The 23,050-nt window shown below is 32.6% G+C and overlaps 1 protein-coding gene across 3 annotated transcripts; it reads left to right on the top strand.

Moving 5' to 3' along the window:
* Window positions 1–1,277: 1,277 nt before the first annotated feature.
* On the top strand, window positions 1,278–21,345 carry LOC127859919 (uncharacterized). 3 transcript variants are annotated; one of them, XM_052397518.1, is made up of 9 exons: window positions 1,278–1,405; window positions 4,813–5,004; window positions 5,190–5,305; window positions 5,755–5,884; window positions 11,037–11,165; window positions 12,348–12,542; window positions 13,056–13,157; window positions 14,353–14,476; window positions 20,025–21,345. In XM_052397518.1, exons 1-9 carry the CDS (start codon window positions 1,351–1,353, stop codon window positions 20,614–20,616), a joined length of 1,635 nt encoding a protein of 544 aa, XP_052253478.1. In that variant the 5' UTR covers window positions 1,278–1,350; the 3' UTR covers window positions 20,617–21,345. The 3 variants fall into 3 exon arrangements, with proteins under 3 accessions (XP_052253478.1, XP_052253479.1, XP_052253477.1); XM_052397519.1 differs by lacking the exon at window positions 14,353–14,476 and adding an exon at window positions 18,732–18,822 and having other exon boundaries at window positions 5,181–5,305; XM_052397517.1 differs by having other exon boundaries at window positions 5,181–5,305.
* The last annotated feature ends 1,705 nt before the right edge of the window (window positions 21,346–23,050 follow it).

Raw genomic sequence — 23,050 nt, 5'->3', positions numbered from 1 at the left:
TGGAGACTAAGTTTACACTTATTTGGCAGATCCGATTAGACAATTGTAATGCATATTTTTTCAGACATACTATTGTTAGAACTATGGAATTTGTGTTTAATTGTTACTTTCAATCAAAGCGTAATGATTTACGTTCAAACTCATCGTGTTGGAATTTCAAACGTTAATGGAGAACAAAATGATATACTACATGTTGACCATTACGCCAACTTTGACCTTTCAATAAAACAGGAGTGTGGTAGGTGACACGTAGAATCGAGTTACTTGCGTTTGTAAAATAATGCGACAAATAAAAAGAGCTTAATTATTTGATGTTGAAAACGCGAATATCGTTATTTGGTTAATACTTTAACGGTAATCGTATAATAAACATAGCATGACGAGCGCATGTTTTACGTGAATTGTTAAACATCCAGGAGTTTTTATGAATCCCCTTTTCGAAAACAATCGATTGAAACACGTCGTGAGGATAAATATGAATTCAACATACATGTATAACCCACCGACCGCCACTAAAAAAAATCGTAGTTGATACTCAACGCGTTGCTTATATGTTTTTCTTCCAATGCCCTTTGTATACAGGGTTGTTGCAGCATATAAAAATAGTTTTGACATATTAACAGTATACTTGTAGTTTATATGTGTTCGTTCAATGCTAATATGTAGCTGCTTTATGTGAATTAACGTATGTCTCATAGAGTAAAATAAAATATAAAACAATTAACTATGATTATAAATTAGTGTTTTATATATAAACACAACCGTAAAGCTTTCACCTAGCGCCGTATTTACAAAGCTCCTTATGGATAACTCAAGAAAATTCTTTAAAACATTCAAATTGTCCTTGGTTAATTCGTGTTTAGATTCTTTGCATTTAAATTTCTTACATAAGTAAAGCATTTCTTTAAACACAATGTACGTACATATCTGCATTCATAGTACCGTCACAATACAAAACATTAACTATTTACAATGGTGTTTGCCAACCCTATTGAAAGGTCCAAGCGTCCTTATTAAAATCAGTTTTGAATATTATACTAATAAACATGTACCATTGAAGAAACTAATATTAAACTATTTGTAAACTGGGTGCTTTTGAATAGTTACAATTTGATGACGTTTCATTGCTTCAATATTTATTAAAAAACAACTGTGTCGCCCTCGCTTGGTTAACATGAGTTTTAAACCTAAACAAGTTTACACTACTTGTTAAATTACTTGATAAATCATCAAGTGAATAGCTATGCTTTATGTTAAACCATACCACAATACACGCGTGCATTATCATTACCGAGTGTACTTCCTCATTCAGTCAGTCTTAATCTTCAGGACAGTACAGAACGAGACATAATGTGGTTTTACAAAATAATGTGCGTCATTATGTTGGCTACGGATACTGTACACGGTAAATATATCCGTTTATTATAATTACTTTCATGAACTGATTACTATTTGTGTCAACGTGTATCAAAATATAAAGCCTAAACGCATATTAACTACATAAACAAGTATTAACTGTTATTAATATCGTAGATAATAAAATAAAAATTAATATTACTTAAAATAAGTGCTTATCTATGCTAAACGCTGATTTACTAAACCAACACATGAATATATGTAAAATACGTATTACAAAGACCGTGCTAGTTAATATTGATAACATTTGTGTGTAAATACAAGCCGGAAGTACATTTTAATACGAACTCATCTGTCAAGATGATTTATATATTCAGTTATAAAGACACGGAAGTATCTAAAATATATAAATGTGACACCGATAAGGGGATTCACCTTCCGTATTTGACAATCGAGTCAACGTTTTATCTAAAAAACGGCTACGAAATGAATAGTAACATGTATTAGGTTCATTTGGAAGCAGGTATTTACATGTATGTAGCATTAAAATATAATAAGATGTTTTCAATACCCCGAATATTTATGAAAATACTCAGGCTCAATATGTGTGATTCTTTGAAATATGGCTTTAAGTTCGTCACACGGAAGTGTCAGTTTTGTTGGTTTGGTCGTTTTTATATTTATTCGTTATTATATATAAGTGGTTATCTGCGCACAGTTTGCAAAATGATATATTTTTCGTTTGAAGATTAAAATCCGGTGTTATCTTTGATTAGTCCTGCTTCCTGCAAGAGCATCGTGATTAAGCGTGATATCAATATATCTATTCATATTTATGAGCATGTTCTCTCGAGCGTGTTCGTATGTGTTCTTTCTTACACATAACGCAATACATATGAGCTGAATAGTGAAAACATAGCAACCTCTCCCGTGTTTGCTTGAAAAAATGCAATTTATAAATCAAACGCGTAATATTTAATTTAAATAACGTAAGAACCATCGTTCTGAGTGTTAACATAAAGTAGAAACTTGTTTATTGATGCACAAATTAAGTAGGAACCGCTATTGGCATGTGTTAAGGATGACAACCAAGGTGTCCAACAATTAGACAACCAAATGAAACTCTTTTGCTACATAGATAATATCCGAAAATCAAGTGCCCGAAAAAGATGAATGTCGTGTTTTAACTAATCAAATGTTATAATTGTGTTAGAGATGAATACGTTTTAAGCAATTAATCGTCGTCGTCGTCATCATCATCATTATCATCATCAGATACATTTTGATTGAATATATTTTGCAGAGCAATTAATTATTAGCATTACATAAACTACCAAAGATGGATTGCTTATTCCTAGATCAAATTGTATGGCATCATTTTTTGCCGCTATGGCTGTCAAGAGGTAAACATTATGTGACGAAACTGTTTTAAACTGCTTCCTTACTTTGATGATGCGTGCATACTACCATGGCGCTCCGGTTAAGAAATATATATAGTAGTTCTGAATAAATTTATGAATTATTTACTACAGTAATACACATGTTCAAATTTCTATCCGTACTATGTCTAAGTTATGAAATGAAAACAAGCATAGAAAGCTTTAAAACCATTTGAGATGTGTTTACTCACATCACTCTCTGCTTTAATAGTTAGCTTAAGAGTGATGCCCCACTTGTTAAATACTTATTAAGTGCACAATCTTGCCTTGATTGATCGGAATATTTTAACCAACGTCTGCCTGAAACTAATCTGGACGTTTTGTGCAGCTTAAATCCAAACAGGAGATTTAGAACAAATTCTGAAACTAAAAGAAAGAGTTGGGATTTAATTATGAAAGTATAAACACTTAATACATTTGTGTACGAGCTTGCTCTATGTATTGTTCTGCAATATTTCAACACTGTTTTGTTTGAGCGTCATTATACAGAAGGCATGTGAAAACCACAAGGATGATCTCCATAAATATTGTTTATTTTATAAGTATACGAAATATACGATCACATTATATAACCAATATATCAGCATTTCACATAAAATTGAAGACATCTGATGTATCTATTGTATATTGTAATGTAAACTAAATCTACTATATGTGACGTACCGTTTTATAGTTTTATCGCTATATTTGGTCATTCCTGCTAAATTAAAAAAAATTGTTTGTTCGCTATGAATTACATGTTTTGACAAAGTGCACTACATATGAATTTAATCGATATTTCATGCAACGTAGTTTGTTGGAATGAATTACAACTACTAGACGAATTGATGTCAAAAAGTTTTTAAAAATAAAAATATATATCTTGTGTGATGAAGAAGGTACATGATGTCTTTCTTGAAGTCAAATACCCTAATTAAACAACGGGCGTTAACGAGACATAATGAAGATACACACATGCGACTTAAGTCTAGTATTTAGTTTCTTATCAACATGGTATATTTTTGTTAAATGAATAAGATGATATCCATTTAAATAACACTTCTCGGGGTGCTTTCATTCCTAAGTCAATCATTTTCTTTAACTTAGGCATACACATTTGATTTTGCATGGTCTTGTTAGTATTTATTCTTGCAAAAAATAGATGCAAGTTTTCTTTGTTAATTGTATATGTGACCGCATTGAAGTATTGGCGACATTTTTAGCAGTTTCAAATAATTAAACAAGTCAGATTTAACATTCTCTAGAATAACATATTTTTATACATTTTGTTTTGAAATCGATACCTCTCGCTAACTGTTCAATTTGCATATCTTTATCCGTCATTTAGAACCAAAGAGGCGGTATGTGATTGACATAGCAACTCAAATATTGTTTAAATAATTCATGTTATCGTATTGCAAAGACAAAAACGCAGATATATAACGTTTGAAGCAAACCGTCACTGAATAATTGCTAATCATGTACGTTTATAATGGTATGAACATACTGTTTTGTCACATAAATACACTTCTACACCATTCATCTTGTTATAATCGGCACATGTTTTATTGTGGGAAAACAACTGCAGCCAGTTCGTTGTATTGTTATTATAGATACCATGTGTGTAACCATTTGTAAATCATCGAAGAATATTTCACGAATGTTGAAGAACAAATATTTTCCTAACGGGTACAAACACTTTATTGACCACAAGTCCGATAATTTGCAGAAATTTATCGTTTTATGTTTAATAGTATGGTGGATATTAAAAGTATTTGCTATAAACACATGTATATTAATATTGTTCATGGGCATTGGTAAAGTGATATTTTGATAGACAAAATATTGCAAATATATTGTGTTCTCACTTCATAAAAAATATTCAAAAATTTCTATACAGATCGAATTATATTTCACTAATCAAAGTGTTTTTTCTCTCACCATTCATATGTCAGTACGAATAGGGAATTAACAAGATAGTAAGCGTTATTATATAAGTGAGAAATGACAATAAGATAAGCCGTCATAACATTTAAAGGTACCGAGTACACGATATCCAATGAAACGACAGACTGGAACCATGCGAGTTGCAAAATGGCCGTTCCCGATCTCACGTACACGCAAAAAGATGGTTGGCATATTGACACACAACATTGGAGTCAATTGAATATTTCTTCAGATGGTGTTTGGATTGGGTACATCAATGCCACTGTGGCGTTTGAATACTTAGGTAAAGAACAATTCATATATATTAGATAACGATTAAGTCAACATTTTGTCAAACTTGACATGTATCAACATTTGATTATATTGTGCTTGTACAGTGGTAATGTGTTATGTTTGTTTTTATATGAGCTATAATTGTGATTTATAAAACAATACGATGGGTTAATGTAGCAAGTATAGTTATTTTAGGTTGCTTACAAGTGTCAAAACCAGTCGAAACACAATTATTGAACAACATCGGTGACTGCAATTTGAAGTGCAACGGAAACATATTCGGTGTGAAAAAGGACAGCCCAAGTACACAAGTAGGCATTAGAGTATTTTATTAAGTGAAATTATATATCAATCATTCGGGTTTAAAGGGTTAAAGTGTGATGATGAACTTTAATAAATTATTGGAAACTTGGAAACTTTATATAGTATTATGAAAATTTACCAGATAAGGAATTTATATAACAAATAATACTCGTCAATTTGTACAACAAAACACAAACGCATAATCATATCAGCGGTTTTCTAGGCTCATTAATGTACTATCCGGAACATGCTATGTTATTTAATTTATATACTTGTTAATATGTTTGATGCCTGTGCAACATCTTGTGTAAAAAGCGTGAGTTTCTAGAAACATTTTATTATGATACAGAACACGTTTCATACGGACAACCTGTTCATTTCAACTCCAGTTCAAATGTTTATATAAGTTATTGTGTGATTGTCACTTAAATACATGTAACACATTTATTTGTTCAAGGGTGTTATTTGCCTGTGTATCAGCAGCAGCGATGACATGACAGCCCAATCCTGCACAGAAGTATGTGACCAAGACTTTAGTTGTGGAATGCATAATTCAGATAACTTTGCAATCTACAAGAAAACAAAAGGTAACTTCATTTTGAAATATAAGTGTGTCCTTTGAAGTAATGTATACGCAATTAATTGTCGCATTATTTTTCTGAAATATTATGATGGCGGAAAACGTGTAATAGTGAACGTAAACGCTCCATTCTTACGACAAATTCTTCTTCGAAATTGTTGGTTGAATTTAAATAACTCTACATTAATAGCCATTTCGTGATAGTTTTCTAAGTCAAACACATCTCTCCCGTCCGCTTCATAGATAAGTCGCCAGAGATAACAATGTTTTAAACTATTTGATATTTACAATATGTTCTTCTTAAATCGCAAGGATAATTGATGTAACATCGTATATTTAATTCTTGCCCCATGGGTCAAAACCTTTTACACCACAATGATCACACGATTTATAAAGACATATAAAGCAAAGTAATGAAACAGTTTTTTCTCTCTGAAACACCAAGGGTAAGATGGTCATATATAACATGTCATATTCGAAAGAGGGCATCTACTTATTTGGTTAAAATCATAGCCCTGTGGTCGTAACGGCCCACTTCAATTGGGTATCAAAATATATATATATATTTATTTATATATTCAATAAATTTACACACATCTCAAAAACAGCGCATGGGTAAGACATTGTATATAATGCATGTAACATCATATGGCGGTACACAACTTAGATGTTTAAAATCATGTCCCTATTTTCAAAACTGGCAACCACCCCTAGATAACATAGACACTGTTCTCTGAAACGAAATGCCCAGATATTTGAGTTGGTATGAAACATCATGTAGTAGCCCTGAACTGTTATTGTTTACGTAGGGAACTTGGGGTCAACATTTCAATTAAAAAGACTGCGCCGTGCTTTTAAATATTCTGCGTTGAACCGAAATGGTTATAGGTTTAATATATATTGTGCATATCGTGCAGTTATCATATACACTGTGAGTTAATACAATTCACATAACTGCCCCGTCCTTCGGATCAGATTTGTTATATTTGCTTATAATAAAAAACTTTAAAGTATTTTTATCTGAAACCACATGTCGCTTAGCTTTGCTTTATCGTATATTACATCACGATGGTCGTTTTTGAAGATTAGTTTGGATACGCTCCTTAGTAAAAAAACGGCATGGTCTAAGGGGTTTACTAATTTTGATAGACTAGTTTAGCATGATCAGTTTAAAAATTCTTCTACTCTTCAATCAAAATGTTGGTATGTTGTCAAAGACATGAGATACTAGTCATCTTAAAAGACTAAAAGAAGTCAAGCCGTGAGTAAAAACTATTCACTACTTACGTAAAAATCAACTAAAATCATATTATGTATATCCTCTATTCCTATAACTTCGTGCACTCCTATAAGATTGTGTGTTTATTTATGACGTAAACTTCTAAGCAACGTTCGAACACAGGTGCCCGAAAACTGTATACTTTTGTAACAAAAATCATGAGGACAAAATAAATAAATATGATAAAAATTGTCCGTTTTTCTGACCTCGTTCCCATAGACAATGTATAAAATCTTTCACCAGACGGACGCGGCCATGTTTGTCAATGTTTTGATCGTAAAATGTTGCAATGGTAGTTTCCCTTGGAGGCCCGTCTCGAATTTGTATTGTGCTCTCTGTTATGAGTACTTTGCGTTACAATACAATTAAAGTATGCTGTGTGTGGGTGCGGACAATTTTACCCCCCTCCCATTGATGACACGAGACCATACGTTAAGATCCTGGTCTGGGCTTATAACGATAAATGTTCTCACTACGTCCATTTAGGATTTTGTCACAAAACCACTTTTATTAGAAGGGGTGACAGCTTTTTATGCCTCCATTGTGACTAGAATTTTATTTAGCTATTTTCCGTTAGTAAATACACTTTATACACCACATATTTAATACAAATAAACACATATTCACACAAACATATATTAGTAATTATAAACACATCCCAGGGCCTCGCTGTGACGTCATAAAAATCGTGTCACGAACTTAAAGGGTAATTCCGTGTGACAAAGACTACGATGTACATGAATGTTTAAAGGTACGCAACATTATTATTGTTATCTGAAAACAAACATATCTCACTCGTTATGTGTTAAACAAAAGATAAATATCAAAGTATATATCAAGTTTAGTTATTGTCTTATAATTTATTCATGGAATGTATGCTTTTGAAGTTTAAGGTGCTCGAACGTATAGGTGTAGAGGCTACTTATTTTGCTAAATATTGCCATATTTTTTATGTTATGTCCTCTTCATGTATGCCAATTATACTCTTATGGTGGTTGTGGATATTTTTTTGTATCATGTTATATAATAAACTCTTTCGTAAAACCACAAATTAAGGAGACTAATGTTTTTTCGAATCGTCATACAACGTGTTTAGAAATGTGTTATAAATATATCGATCGAGTTAGAAAACGGTTATGTTCCGTTGAAAAACAAGTTTTCCTTATATTTCCTTATATTGATATAGTAAAACGTTGTGAACACTCTAGAAGTCACACTATTTGTGAAATACTTATAACATCTGGTCAAAACTAGCTTCTAATGATGTCTTTTTCTGCTTACAAATGCTGTTTGTGGGTTGAAAAACAAGGCAGCAAGTGCTTGTGAAGTGGGGTGGGGGAGTTTTCCATATTGGGCTATAGTAAAACCTTGTTAACACTAATAAATATATTGTTTGCTTGATCATAATGGAACTCGATCAGAACATCTCCAATTATGTCTAAAACTAGCTTTAATGTGGATCTTGTCCTTCGAAAATAAATGCAACCAGGGAGTAGGCCAGTTGTTTCGTAAATGACTATTCTGAACCTTGTGAATTCACGGTTAACAAAAATGATTGACAGATACGTATGAAACTTGTTATCATTTCTTAATCGAGTATGACACTGATTCCGGCCCGTTTAAATCATGGCAGCAAAGGGATTGCGGCAGTTTTACTTATATGTCTAAACTGAGATCTTGAACTCCCTCTTTCAGTAGAATTCTTACGAAAGCCTTTGAACATATTTAAAGTAATATTAAAGTCGACCTGGTATAAAACTTGCTCAAAACATGTGTTCTAAAGATATATCGACTGTGTTTGCAAATGGTTCCGATCAGTTGAACAAATGGCAGTGTTTTTCAAATTGCTTCAGTAAAGTCGTGTTAACATGCGTACACGTTCGTGAATCTTGCTGCCATTAGTTCTTATGAAAAATCGAAAGACTTCGAAGCCTTCATCTATCGCACAAACCTATTGACCGCCAGAAGGCTTGGGAGTTTTCACAATATGGCTTAAGTGTAATCATTTAAACACCACATTCACGTGTAAGTCTTATCGTCACAAATCTGTCTTAGATAATAGGTGTAACAATATCTCAACCAGGTTAGGTTTGAACATTGTTTCGGTCCATTGAAAAGAAATTGATTCATTATCATTTTGATAGCAATTACATGTATATAAGTGATACCAATGAATTTGTGTTGATAATGATTATATATAATGATGATGATAGTGATGATGATAATAATTATTGAACGATGATGGTGTATTACAGACGAAGTAAGTTTGTAATTAAATTAAAGTACACCAATATGATATTCAATGACTTCATATTATAAAGTTTTACAAAGAACATTGCTTCCATTCGATACCCATGCTATTTCTGGAAATCGATGATTACAACGAAAAGCCATCGCACAAAATGTGAAACAAAAAACACTATTTAAAGTAATCAAAACAAGGTTTTTCTTATCGTACTGTGTGTGCAATGGCCTGGCCGTGGTCGATTTTGTTCTTATAAACACTCTTTAGGTCACATTATTTGTCAATCACCTTGTGAATTTGCATGAACATCCCATGCATTCTAAACACTTACTAGGCTGAAATATACACTAAGTCATGTGGAATTATACATGCTGTCTGGAGGTCAACTTTAAAAGTCAAAATGTTTTCCAAATTAAACTGGTTGTTATCAATTAGAATATGTTGTGGTATCTTTTGACCCAGTACCTCCAGAACACGGCTGCCAATAGGTCGATCTTTTCTTCTATAATGCTTAATTAAAAATTGCTATCAGACAAGACCTCTTAGTTTGACCTAATCATCACGAAACTTTCTTAGAACAATTATTATTACAATTGCTATTACAAATTTAATCATTCCCATCAAACAATCTTCATGCGATGCAGTGTTCTTAGTATGCTATTATGGAAAACATGTATACCATACTCGCCCGAAGACATCTTCTGTTTTGCTAATGTTTAAACTTGGTTGGAATATGGTTTCCCAATAATGTCTCGGTAAATATGTTTTAAGGGGAACTACAAACTCAGTGAGACGTCTCTTTAATTATACAAACATCATACTCGCAGATCAGATCAGTAACATTTCTTTGGGTACAATGTGAGTTCTAAGGACCGTTGACACCTGTATTATATTTACAACGTATACCACATACAAACTTAGTATTGTTTTACGAACATTCTAATCAAAGACTTGATAAGAATGTTCCGGCTATGAGAGCGAGAACTTACAGCTTTAATAACTGTATATAATAACATTTGTATTGCTCTTATTTTGTGATTTCCTGGTATAAATACAGACATCGTAAAAAAGAAGAAAGTAAATATTTTCGAAACATTTATTAATTTGTTATTGTTTAACGACACAAGGGTCAAATACTTTTATAAATTATTAAAAAACTGCTATCTAGAATAATTCATGCTATATAACTTTTTTTATTTAACAGTAAACGTTCATTATATGTTTTGAGCTAATGCCTGAAACGTTACACACATTATATATGTTTTAATAAAATAAATGTGAATCCTTTTTTTACGGATACATTGCCTTATGAGAAATAAATCTGTAATCTTTATCTTTTTAAATTTGGAACGCGCTTGCCTGTGCTTTCTATTTGGTCCGCGCGTTCGCTCGTGAATAAAATTGCCATGGACATTTTGGCTATTGCTAATACTGATTTCTTATGTGTTAACGTTATTTTACGATATATGTTACGAATGTTTGTCGATTGTGAATGTTTACGGGGCTTTTAAGGTCCATTTTGATTACCTTGACCCCTGATAATACTACTGCATAATTGACCATCGCCTTTATCTTGTGTTGCATTTTGTATTTCGGGTTTGCGGAAGTTAATTGTATGTTATGCTTTTGTTTCAGTTTCTAGCACGAGCGAAGATGATCCTAATTTTAATTGTTTGATATTTCGTTCTTTGACATTGCCTTTCAAATGGCAGACTTGTAGAGATGGTGGAAGTCATAGACTTCTTTGCAGTATTAAGAACTCAGGTACGAATTTCCTGAAAGAAAATATTGTATAGTTGTATTGTTCGTGTCCCTCGTCAATATTTGCAATGATAGTGTGCATTTTATTCAATCGAATATCACATCAGACGTTAAGGTATGACATATGCAAACAAAGCATGTATTTTAAAAGTATGCCATATAATTAACATGCCATTGATACTACCATACATAATCATATAATAAAATGCTTTTACAGCATAATGAGCTTAACGTGTATTTATTCGCAAATATGCGACCAGCTTTTGCAAATGTATGGCCCTCTGTATTTTAGTTCAACGAAATTATACATATTCCAAAAACTAATGTTAAACTTTGCTAAAACTTACACAGCTAAATTAACTTTATGTGAAGGTAATCGTAAAGTGTGGGTAAATGTGAAGCATGGGGTTAAGGCTGCGACCCGCCATAGCAGAAAATAAAGCCTATTTTTTAGGTCAAAAACAAGCCCCGTTCCCTCCTTCCTCATTATGTGTACTCGTTTTAACTGGTATGTACAATCCAATTTAATGTATATACTCAATGACATTAATGGGAAGGTGATATCATATGCATGATTTGTAGCTGAAAAACATTTTTAGGTTCGCAGGAATCAATGAATGTGAAACAACTTGTTTATATTGGTCGTTTACAGGTTCATTTGATAAGCTTTACCAATGCGAAGTGTATCAAATGGTACTGAATGGTTGTGTATTTTCCATTAAGTGCGTGATCTTTCGAGAATCAGCTTTGACTCCCGACGTAGCGCTGTATAAAGTTTTCTGAAAGCTATACTAGCCATATCATTATAACTATGAATTATATGGATCGACTGAGAACATGCATTATTTCAATGTATGGCGATATATATTTTGAAATATGCCGCTTTTGCTGTAAGCATACAGCACTAGTTTTTTTCTCTATATTTATGTGCACATTGTTTCCGTTTTAACGTCTTGTCTTTTTTATACATATACATATTGAATAATTAACATATTACGAACACAAATCCAGATATTTAATGATCTGATAAAATTACGATTTTCGGATTTGTATTAACCGCTGGATGTTATATTTGTGTTTTGTCGACGGGTAACATTGTGTTTCTCATTCTGTGTTCATTGATTCAAATTTAGAAATTATTTTGAAAACAATATAAAGTTTATTTTATGTTTATATTCTCTCTAGACGGCCAGTGGGTCGCTTACAGCATGAGCACGTTCCCGCCATCGTGGGTGAAAGCAAATGAAGGATGTTTGTCCAACAAAACTTTGCCAGCGACACTAAACAGCATATTTAAAGGAAAATTTAGTAATGATTTGAATCAAGCTCATTGGACAGGCGTCATCCGAACACACACAGTGCTGATGGCAGGCGATCGAGGTACTAACAATAACTTGGAAAATGTTAATTTCATTTTCCGTAAATAATACACTAATCAAAACGCGTAACGCAAAACGACAAACTAGCGTCAATAAGTTAATCTTGAAAGAAAACAGCACATGCACATTGGTAGTTGAACAATACATTTTTTACATGTTTTAACGGTTTATTTATATACTTGTAATGGTTTAATTTGTTCCAACGTAAATGTGTATGTAGTAATGAGTTTGATTTGTATAAGTAGCACAGAAGAAGAAAGAGCAATTACTAGCACACGCACACAAACATCGTAATGCAAATCAAAAACGTAAAAGTGTATACGCCAGTATGCACGTATTGCCTGCAACAATAATAACACAATAGATGCTAATGAAACCGTATTTATTTAAATAAGTCCACCGGTGCAGTCAGTTCGTAAGGGAAGGGTTTTAGCACTAATTTTATGTTGATTTGTCAAAATGCAATCTATATTCGTATACATACAAACTATTTCGATGTTGTATTTCTGTGTAGATTTTATTACAAGACCTGGAGTACGGACATATTCATTCGTGACAAAAAGTGGAAAAATCTATTTCGATGAAAGCGAGAATAGAAGCAGTCTGTGTACAGCGTGTACGTATATCTTATAATTAAGTGGCATCATGTGTACACAACTTTGCATAATAAGTCCTATACAATACTATTTACAAGTAAAGAAGAATTGGAACATCAAACTATTTAAATAATTTATCAGTTTAAATTTAAATTTTTGATCAGAAACTCTTATGATTATTTATGAACTGTTTAGTTTCATTGATGTTTGCATTTGGAATTTATTTTGGAAGCGACATACTCATAATCATGACCTTTAACATACTAAACGCAACTTCTTGTTTTCATAATGCCTTATCAGCATGCAGACAATAACACATCTCAAATTTTCTTATGATATTATATGCACACATAATGTGAGGGCGGACTTAATTTCAAACGCATGGACGATTTGATGGACGGACTGGACAAACATAAGATGTTCCTCCATAGTTGAGTGGAGAAATGATCTGAAAACAAATGTATGCAATATGTGATATAATGCAATATAGTTGTATGTATTCACTTGAGGACAATTGAATACAACCGTATGTTAGAAATAATGTTGTTGCTTCAAAGTCTTATCGATGAGTTACGATTTTTTGTACAAAGGTGTAATTTATAAAACATGTCAAAATAATTTAGAATTTTATTTATTGATATTTAAGCTGTGTTTAATATTGCTTCTGGTTAAATGGAAAACAGTTCCGCCAGGGGTTTGGAACACATGTCTTTTTATTGATATACTGAATCAGTGTTAACAGTCTAACACTTACATGGTTCGCTAATCCGATCTGTACGAGAGTTATTTAAATATGTATTCTTACGATATATTAACTAATTATGGACATGTTCCTGGTCGGATGAACAATATGGATACCATATCGCATAATTCGTTGTACTTGAAACCAACATTTTGTAAAACCGAATATTATCTACATAAAACACACCCTGTTTCCATCGCATTGATTGTTCAAATTGAGAAACGTGTTACACTGTGTGATCTTTATTAAATTGAACATTTTACCTTTTTTTTGAAAACGAGCAGTACTCGGGGTGTCTTCAATGACCAATTGTTATATAGGGATTAGCCTATGACAGTATATCACAGTGGCAGAGAAGATGGATTTGAAACATATCCATTCACTGTTAACCGTTAAAAGTGTACTGTTATGAATGTATATGCTGTCAGTTTTCAATCAAATCCTAAAAATAAGGCAACAACTGCCCATTTCAGCACGAGCCGCAACAACAACACCAACGTTTAACTTGTCCAAAGCCATGGGCATAGGAATCGGCATTTCAGTTGCAGTCATTTGTATAGTTGGGGCCACAATTGCTATAATCGTTCTTAAGAAAAGGTTTGTTTTTATATAGGTACATGATTTAAACCTTTATCATTTAAGCAGTCGTTTAACGAATCCAATAAATAACCAGGAGCTCATATATTTAAGAATTGAATATATGCTCATCTGGCCAAATTTAACTGTATAATTTGTGTAATATGCCAATTTAAAGTGCATATCAATTGCTAAAATGGTATTATATTTAAACAAACAAAAAGTGTTTACAGTAATGTGCGAAGCTAAAGATATATACCACACAGGGGTGGCGAAATTTCAAAAAACTATACTTGTCCACGGACAACAATTTAGGAAATTTAACTTGTCCGTTGCTGAACTACACTTGTCCGTTAAACTTAATGTTTATATAAATTATAAACGCATTTATTGTTATTCCTACACATCTACCATTCTAATCAGATAAAATAGTGGCCAGTTTATTAGAAAACTGATGATGGCAACGGTGTAATCCTCGTGGAAATTGTTCATTTCATGCTTATATTGTCAAACCATTTTTTCATTACGTTAAGCGTTTTAACAAAACCTCTTTGAATAAATTACACACAACTGTAAACGTTTTGTTTTATTCTCAAATGAGCATAAGTAAATGCGTAATCTGACAAACACTTCTGAATTTTAATGACAGCCATTTCCATATGCAACGTAACTATCCGGCAATGCTCGAATTTGTATGAAATAACATAAGAAAAAAATGATGCTAGAATTTAGGCAACATTTGGTATGGGAAGGTATAAAACCCGGAAATGTCCGGAAAACTCTGAATTCTTTTGGATAAAACCCAGCAAAAATGGTTATAAATGCATAAGTATTCGTCCGATATGAATTATAATGGTACCGTTGGAAAGAAGAGCCTCCAAAGCTTCTAACGATGTAAAAATATTTTATGGCAAGGTCGGGGTCAGTCTGTAAATTGCGGTCAAAGTCCGTCTACTTTTAGGTTTTTTTTCGCACACAAAAAATGCCTAATGGAAAACCTGGAAAAGGTAAAAGTGGTTTAGAGGAAACAGTTTTATAAATTCGATATTAATTATGATGGTACCTTTGTAAAGAGGATCCTGATAAGTGCCTACGAATGATTTTGATTTATATCTTATATTGAGGGTAAATAGTATATATGATGGCTTTTGTTGTCGTGAGAGCAATAAGGAAAAGACAGCGGGTGGTTTGACTATTTTCCCTCATGATCTTATTTCTGGAGTTAACTTATTATTTTATTAAAAACGTGCGACGTTGTTTTTGTTTCATTTCATTGTGCCTTATAAAGCTACAGTTATGTTGCTCTGGTGAACATACAACCTTTGAGTAGTTGAATAGTTTAATCAAATTAAGCGTATTCTCTTTTATTGTAGTTTGATTGAAATTGTCATGCAAGTAGGTTAATTAGTGTTTTGCTTTTGAAGGTTTTTTTTTTCTTTTGGCAAAGTGTAATGTTTCGGCGCCCTTAAACCGGGTCTAAACCTCAGGCTATGCGTTGCTTTGCATTGGCCATGTTAATGCGGTGACCCCAGTGTGTGTCATGTTTTTTGTCTTGTGTCTAATTAAATTGCAATTGGCCACATGCCTAAAATGACCGGCCTTGTTTTGACGATACAATAATTTCCTGCAGATGCAACTTGATATTAACGTTATTTATAATTGATATTGGACTCGAATCTGTTAGTTCATTCATAATACACAATTATTAAACAGCGTACATTCATCAGCATAATTCGCTAAACGTAATATGAAGCGATGTATCTTATTGGAATTTTCAAATTATTTTGAATATGAAATTAATTTTTCTTATACTAAGTATATTGAAAATATAATCCAATGGTCATTATTTCAGTTTAACGGTAAGCGATATTTAAATTTCCGAATAAAAGACGGGAGAGCCTATGTCCGCCCCTATGAAATTGACGGGAGAGTTTTTTCCGGATGCCTTATATCCCTATTATATACATGTAAAGTGATACTGTCGAAAGAAAAGCGTGTTGCACGAAAATCGACTGTAAATACTCCAAACTAAATTTTAGGGTCGGCAAGAAAAAAAACACGCAGGGTCGGGTTACCGGAAACAATTTTACGCTTTAAAACTGTAACTTTAAAACAGAAAATGTCATAATTTGGTAGGGAAATCAAACAACTTATACCAACCTACAGCGCACATCTGATATTGAAAAAATACTTTTGCATATTTTAGGAACGTCATAAATTTTCCTTCACAGCGATATTATTTTAATTTCAAGTCGGTAGAAAATATTGCTTTTATAATTTACTTTTATCTTTTCTGAATTTTACGCAAAACATAATTAGGCATTAGAAATCATAAAACATAACCAACTTTGGACGCTAACAAGAGTTCTAATTTGATATTGTAAAACATTATTGTTGCATGTTTTACAAACCTTAGAGGGCCTCTCTACAAGGACACCATTATAATTAATATGGAAAAAATAATATCGCTTTTATAATCACTTAAACATAGGTTTTCCTTAGAAGTTGGTATCTCTGTTTTTTGTATTATATATTGTGAAATGCGCATTTGTCAGCTGATTCGTTTGATATAATTATCATGACGCTATGTTAAAAAATTAAAATTGTATTAAGAAAACATGTTCATCACATGCGCAATTTTCTGGATGGACGGACTTTTTGACGTTACGTCATAGCATATTTTGATAATAACATGAATATAATATTGACACATCATTTAAATGTTATTAACCTATACAATTACAACTATTAATGTAACACTTGATCAATATCAAATTTCGTATTTTGCATGATGATTTTTTGAATACACGTTTAAAAACAACAAATAAAATAAGTTGTAAATAAAATTAGTTTAACACAAAACAAACACATACCATATCACCAGGTTATTTTCAAAACTGTGTTGACTGCCATTACTACGAAAGTACAAGTTTTTTAATAAAATAACGAAATAAATCCTGAACTTCTTCCATTTAGCTTTTGTTTTGACATTTTTATTATCTTATATTTATTCAAACCAAGTTATACATGAAAAGCACAATCGTCTTTAAATACTACTTGTATGTATACGCTGCCCTGTACCTTTTAGAGCAACAGTATTTAAACGTATTTTATTAAAATAATAGACTTGCAAAACCAGCATAGTTGTTGATAACCTGTCATCAGGCTAACGGAGTTCACATTTTGCAAATGCATTTTGTGTTTTGACCTTTTTGGTCAGTCAACCTGGTTATTCACAATATCATGAGGCGTTTATGACACAAAGGTTGCATTATATCAAACCATTCAGAACAGTAGTATTATGTTATAACGTATTGGGTTGTTGGTTACAGGGTTAACACGTACTACAGTATTTTTAAAATGGTATCAACGCCATTGATAAGAAATGAAGCATTAGGAAGACTAGCAAGCACTGATTAACAAAGTATGAAAATGAAGTGTCTTGAAACATAACACGTGTTTATATTTGCGTACACAACCGGATTTATAAGCGGGATATTGTGAGTAAAACGCCGAAATATATTGCTGACATAATTATTTTGTTTACCAAATATCTCCGCTCAAATATTTACGCCATTGCTTTCGAATTGGCCAAATGCGTCCAATTGTGTCGTATCATATGATCAATTGTTCAAGTTATCTTCTTTGTGAGGGAAAACTATTTTTTTCTCCTGTTGACGTGTTATTTGGTGTTTTATCTCAACATAATCTTCCGGTCTTTACATCCATGTCAGTTGGATTTGAATGAATTTTCTTCCTGTCCAATTGTGTCGTATCATATGATCAATTGTTCAAGTTTTCTTCTTTGTCAGGGAAAACTATTTTTTCCTGTTTACGTCTTATTTGGTGTTTTATCTCAACATAATATTTCGGTCTTTACATTCATGTCAGTTGAATTTGAATGAATTTTCTTCCTGTCATTTTTAGTTTCGGGTTTGAATTATAAAATTGGAAAACCAATCAAGCACACGCGAGTAAGTTGTACTTCAGGAAGTAGTGTGATTTTGCTTTAAATGTATAATATTGCTTCATAAGCTCACCTGAAAATACATACGTCATGATGTTATAAGTCAGTCATAATTGTATGTAGTGAGTTCTACCATTCAACTCGGTTAAAACCACAGCGGTGTTTTAAAACAGTATTTCAATATATAATTTTTATTTTTGCAGATGAAATTAGCCAGGAAATGTTATGTTCAAATTATATAGTATATATATGTTTTTTATACATAATTACTATTTTACCATCTTTGTTCAACTTTAATATAAATTGTAGTTGATTCAAACGGAACACTTCACCCAATCAACGGAACTGTACGTTATCCAACTCGGCTTTCGGCTTATCACGTCCCAACGTCCCGATGTTTGTGAGTCTAGAAATTTAGTTAGGTAGGAGCGATGTGACACACTCTCGGTTTTCCGGAAATTTCCGGGTTTTATAACTCCCCTTTGGTATTAATAATGCATTTTAAAATATAAGACGAACGTTCAACATTTAGGTACGGAATGAACGAGCAAACCAGTCTGTACACTGCCTATTAAACAGACGGGCCGAATGTTGAAAATGCGACATGCTAGCCTCCTGGTCTCTTATCATGCTTATAGAATAAGCGAGACCACTGTGCAGGAGAGTGCCCATATTTTAGCTTGATTGCTCCGCAAATAGCACTGACAATGTTATCGGATGCCAACATCCGGTTTTGTAAAACTTTATAACGGCTTTAATACAATCTATTTTTTTGTATTTCTCAACTCGACTGGTTGTCCACGGACAACTTAATTGAAAAAAACCAGTTGCCCGGACATGCAAATGTACGACTCGGGCAACTCGGACATTTGATTTCGCCACCCCTGCCACATTGCAATCAAACAGTTGCAATAAGGCGAAGGAGCTACAACGATATTAAATAAAACAAATAATTAATTGATAGTTTTTTACTTAAATCCCCTACATTTGCTATAATTATCAAAGAGAACCCTGCCCGTACATCATACATAAGCAACTTCAGAAAAAACAAAAACACAAATCTGTTTAATATGTTTATCATACCATTATACCATTTTAAAAATGATACTAAAATAAAATATATTCGCACCTGCAGTTTTAGCTTGAATACATATTGTGTATGCTCTTTGATGCGACGTCCTGATAACTTGCCGATTCATGCATTTTATTTCTAAAAAGCGTTTTGATTTGTTTGTTTACTGTTTCGTTGCTGTGTGTCAAAAAAAATACATATACAAATCTAATTGTTTAATTGAATCGGAACCACTTCTACCGAAAAGGAGAAAGCAACATTGTCTGCTTTAAATTCGTAGTGTCCTGAGATAAAACATGAAAGTTAAGCTTTTTATCGGGCCAATATCAGAGTTGCGTTATGATAAAATGCAAAAATGGCCATCTTATAAGATGTCATGTCAAACAATTAAGTGTTTTGGAACAGTATTTGATTGGCAAATAATCATACGAACCAATGGTTGCTCAAACAAATGATCTCCTGCGTATGGGAGTAGATTTTCACATTTAGTCTTCTTTAAACAAAATATGAGAGAATTGAAATTATTTCAGGGGAATATTGCCCTGCAAACTTGGAGCAGACAAAGAACAACCGGCGGATGGAACAATTGCATTTGAAGAAAACATGACATATAATAAAGGCCTTGACGACACTGTTAATGATCATAATTATTTCATACTGGAAAAAGGCTCACAAGCAGTAAATGAAAATATCGACAATTACAATACCCCATGTGAAGCAAATCAAGGAAATGGTGAAGAAGGTACTTACAATTCAATTGAGGACACAGATGAACCATATACACATTTTAAAGATAGCAACGGTGTTTATGACTACACGACCAATAATTTAACAAGTGGCTCGAATACGAGAAAACCTGATAATGTCTACAACAAACTGAAGATAAACCGACCAGGTGACTATGATCACGTAGATGGACGTGAATATAATGTTACCCATGCAGGACACGACTACGATACAACATCTGCTGATTTTGCTTCCAGTAAACGTAACGCTGACGTTAGTGATTACAATCATATCCGACACCCTGTTAAAGGGAATGGTGACTTTGACATCAATACAGGGAGGAAGGTAACACTCGTCCCGAGCGATACATCGGGGTATGCTCACGTCAAAATTTAAAACAAAACAATGAAGTAAATAAACTATGGAATTTATTTACCATTAACTATGTATACTATACTGCAAATACGTATTTCTTTTGTACAACTTTTACAATAAATGTATATGGCTGTGCTTAATTCGACGATGTACATAGAAGAAAAATAGAGATCATTAAAAAAGCATGGATTACCAATAGATCAACAACACTTGCCATAGCAATTGTATCATTAGTCTATTAAATATAAGTGTGTTACAATGACTGGCACATTTCTACAAGAAAAAGTCAAAATCTTAAGCGTACGTGCATAAATGTTATGTTCCGTTTATTTGCGTAAATGTAAATGTACGCTTACATCATTGCTCTATGTCTATTGAAACAATAATTATTAGGGCCTATTTTAGATGTCTTATATAATTAGTGATTAAAGTATAGCGATTATATAGGTAGGCAACAATTATGTTAATGTTACAAGTTTATCGCCACTTCACATGGGCACATTATAATAATATCTATTGAATATCCGTGTTAATACTGATATTTCGTGCCTTCTTGACACTACATTATCGTTACGTTAGTTCTCATTTTAAGATAACTCATTTAATACTAAGTGTTTATTGCAATTTATAAAGGTATTTGTTCAGTATGTGTTTTGTTTTCAGAGTATGATCACTGTGAACTTTCTATTTCATTCTGATATTCTGAGCTTATATAATATTGTCCCTAACAATAAACCTTAAATTCGTTTATTTCTTGCGCAGATGTATTGTGAATATTTCGTAATATCTTATTTATTAACCGATTTCAAAAATCTCTTAAAAAACATTAAGAACCATACAATTACCATTGTTTATATTTCTGACACTTTCAAATATATTGTTAAAATTGTCAAATTATGGTTATAAGAATGTAGATAGATAGATTTATCTCGGTATCATGGTGCAAACACAATTAAAAATACACGTTGCATTAATAAAATAATACATAAAATACAAACATGAGAATTAAACATGCCACGCAACACAGTACCAAGGTTAGCACACAAAAGAGAGTGATCTCTTTTTTCGTTTGTGTACATCTTTATTCAATGGTAAACATTGGCGCGTGGACTAATTTGTCGCTTGAAACGTTTACTATAATGTAAAGTTGATAATTATGTGGAAACGGAACAACATGTGATAGTATAAACGTGATTGTACGAGGGATTATGTTGTGTAAATGCATGCTTATAAGTACAAGGTAAATACATAAATATGCATGATAAGTATTTAGATCACGCTAGTACGTATACCATGCATATTGAAATATATATTTTCAATCACATTCTATAATTATATGCATTGCCTCTGTTCATATTCGCTTAACTATGTATTTCATGCATATCAACCTTTTTATTCAGGAGTTGAAAAGAACATACAAATATAATAGCAATGTTTAAATTAGTTGACTTAGATAAATGAATACGTCGATACATTTTTAACGATGTGTTTACAATAAATGAGTCATCATATCACTGGTCACAATCCAATCCTATCAGACATACGTCTAGAAAGTGTCTTGAGTAGATATGTATGCACATGTCAATTCAAAACTGTAGACATAATCTTTTGAAAAGGTTTGTTAAATGTGTTGTTCTTTGTAGTATATACATGAGCAATCAGGATGATGAAACGATGCACACATATATACCTTAACAATAAAACATATGTTATCCCCACATGTCATTATTATCAATATAATACTAATGCCATATTTCGCCGTCTTCGCATCGATACAGTTATTACAAGGTAATATGGACGCAACTTTGACAATGGTATTCAGTGTTCGACAAATGTCTTTCACTCTCTCAATGTTCGTTGTATATTCATCATCAAACTTTAATATGTAATTTATCACTTAAAAAACAAACGTTGCAAAATTATTAGAACACAAACATGTTTAATATCAAATGTCGGTGTATTTGTTTTATGAAGATACACACATTTGTAGAAAGCATAGCCCTCTGATTGTGGCGTTTATTTAATCAGTTCATTTGATGATGCTCCGAGTCATCTTGCGTCCAAAATGTACGACTTGAAAATAAAACCTTTAATCGTAGTTAATTACCGACAAACCTTACATGTTCACTTTCGTAGATGCAGCTTAAGCTATGAGTCTACTAGCGCCGTGTCATAAGGTCTGTATTTGACGCCCATGTCCATTAAAACATAGATGCATATACATATCGAGTTCTATGTCATGTACATCGGCTGATAAGTTTTACCAATTCACGAATCATACATTATTTTGTCTGCTTTAGCTATACGTTTAAGTCGACTTTGTACGAGCCTATTCAAATCAGACACGAACAGATCCAAAAGGGCTTCTCAAACAGTGCAAATTCCACTAACACTAGTAACTCAATTTAAACGTCTTTTGAGGACGATGACCGTTTGAGAGGAAATTCATAACAAA

The sequence above is a fragment of the Dreissena polymorpha genome, chromosome 15 (assembly GCF_020536995.1).
Source record: "Dreissena polymorpha isolate Duluth1 chromosome 15, UMN_Dpol_1.0, whole genome shotgun sequence".
Lineage (NCBI taxonomy): Eukaryota > Metazoa > Mollusca > Bivalvia > Myida > Dreissenidae > Dreissena > Dreissena polymorpha.
Note: the sequence above shows the minus strand (reverse complement) of the source record. Positions and strands in the feature narration are given on the sequence as shown.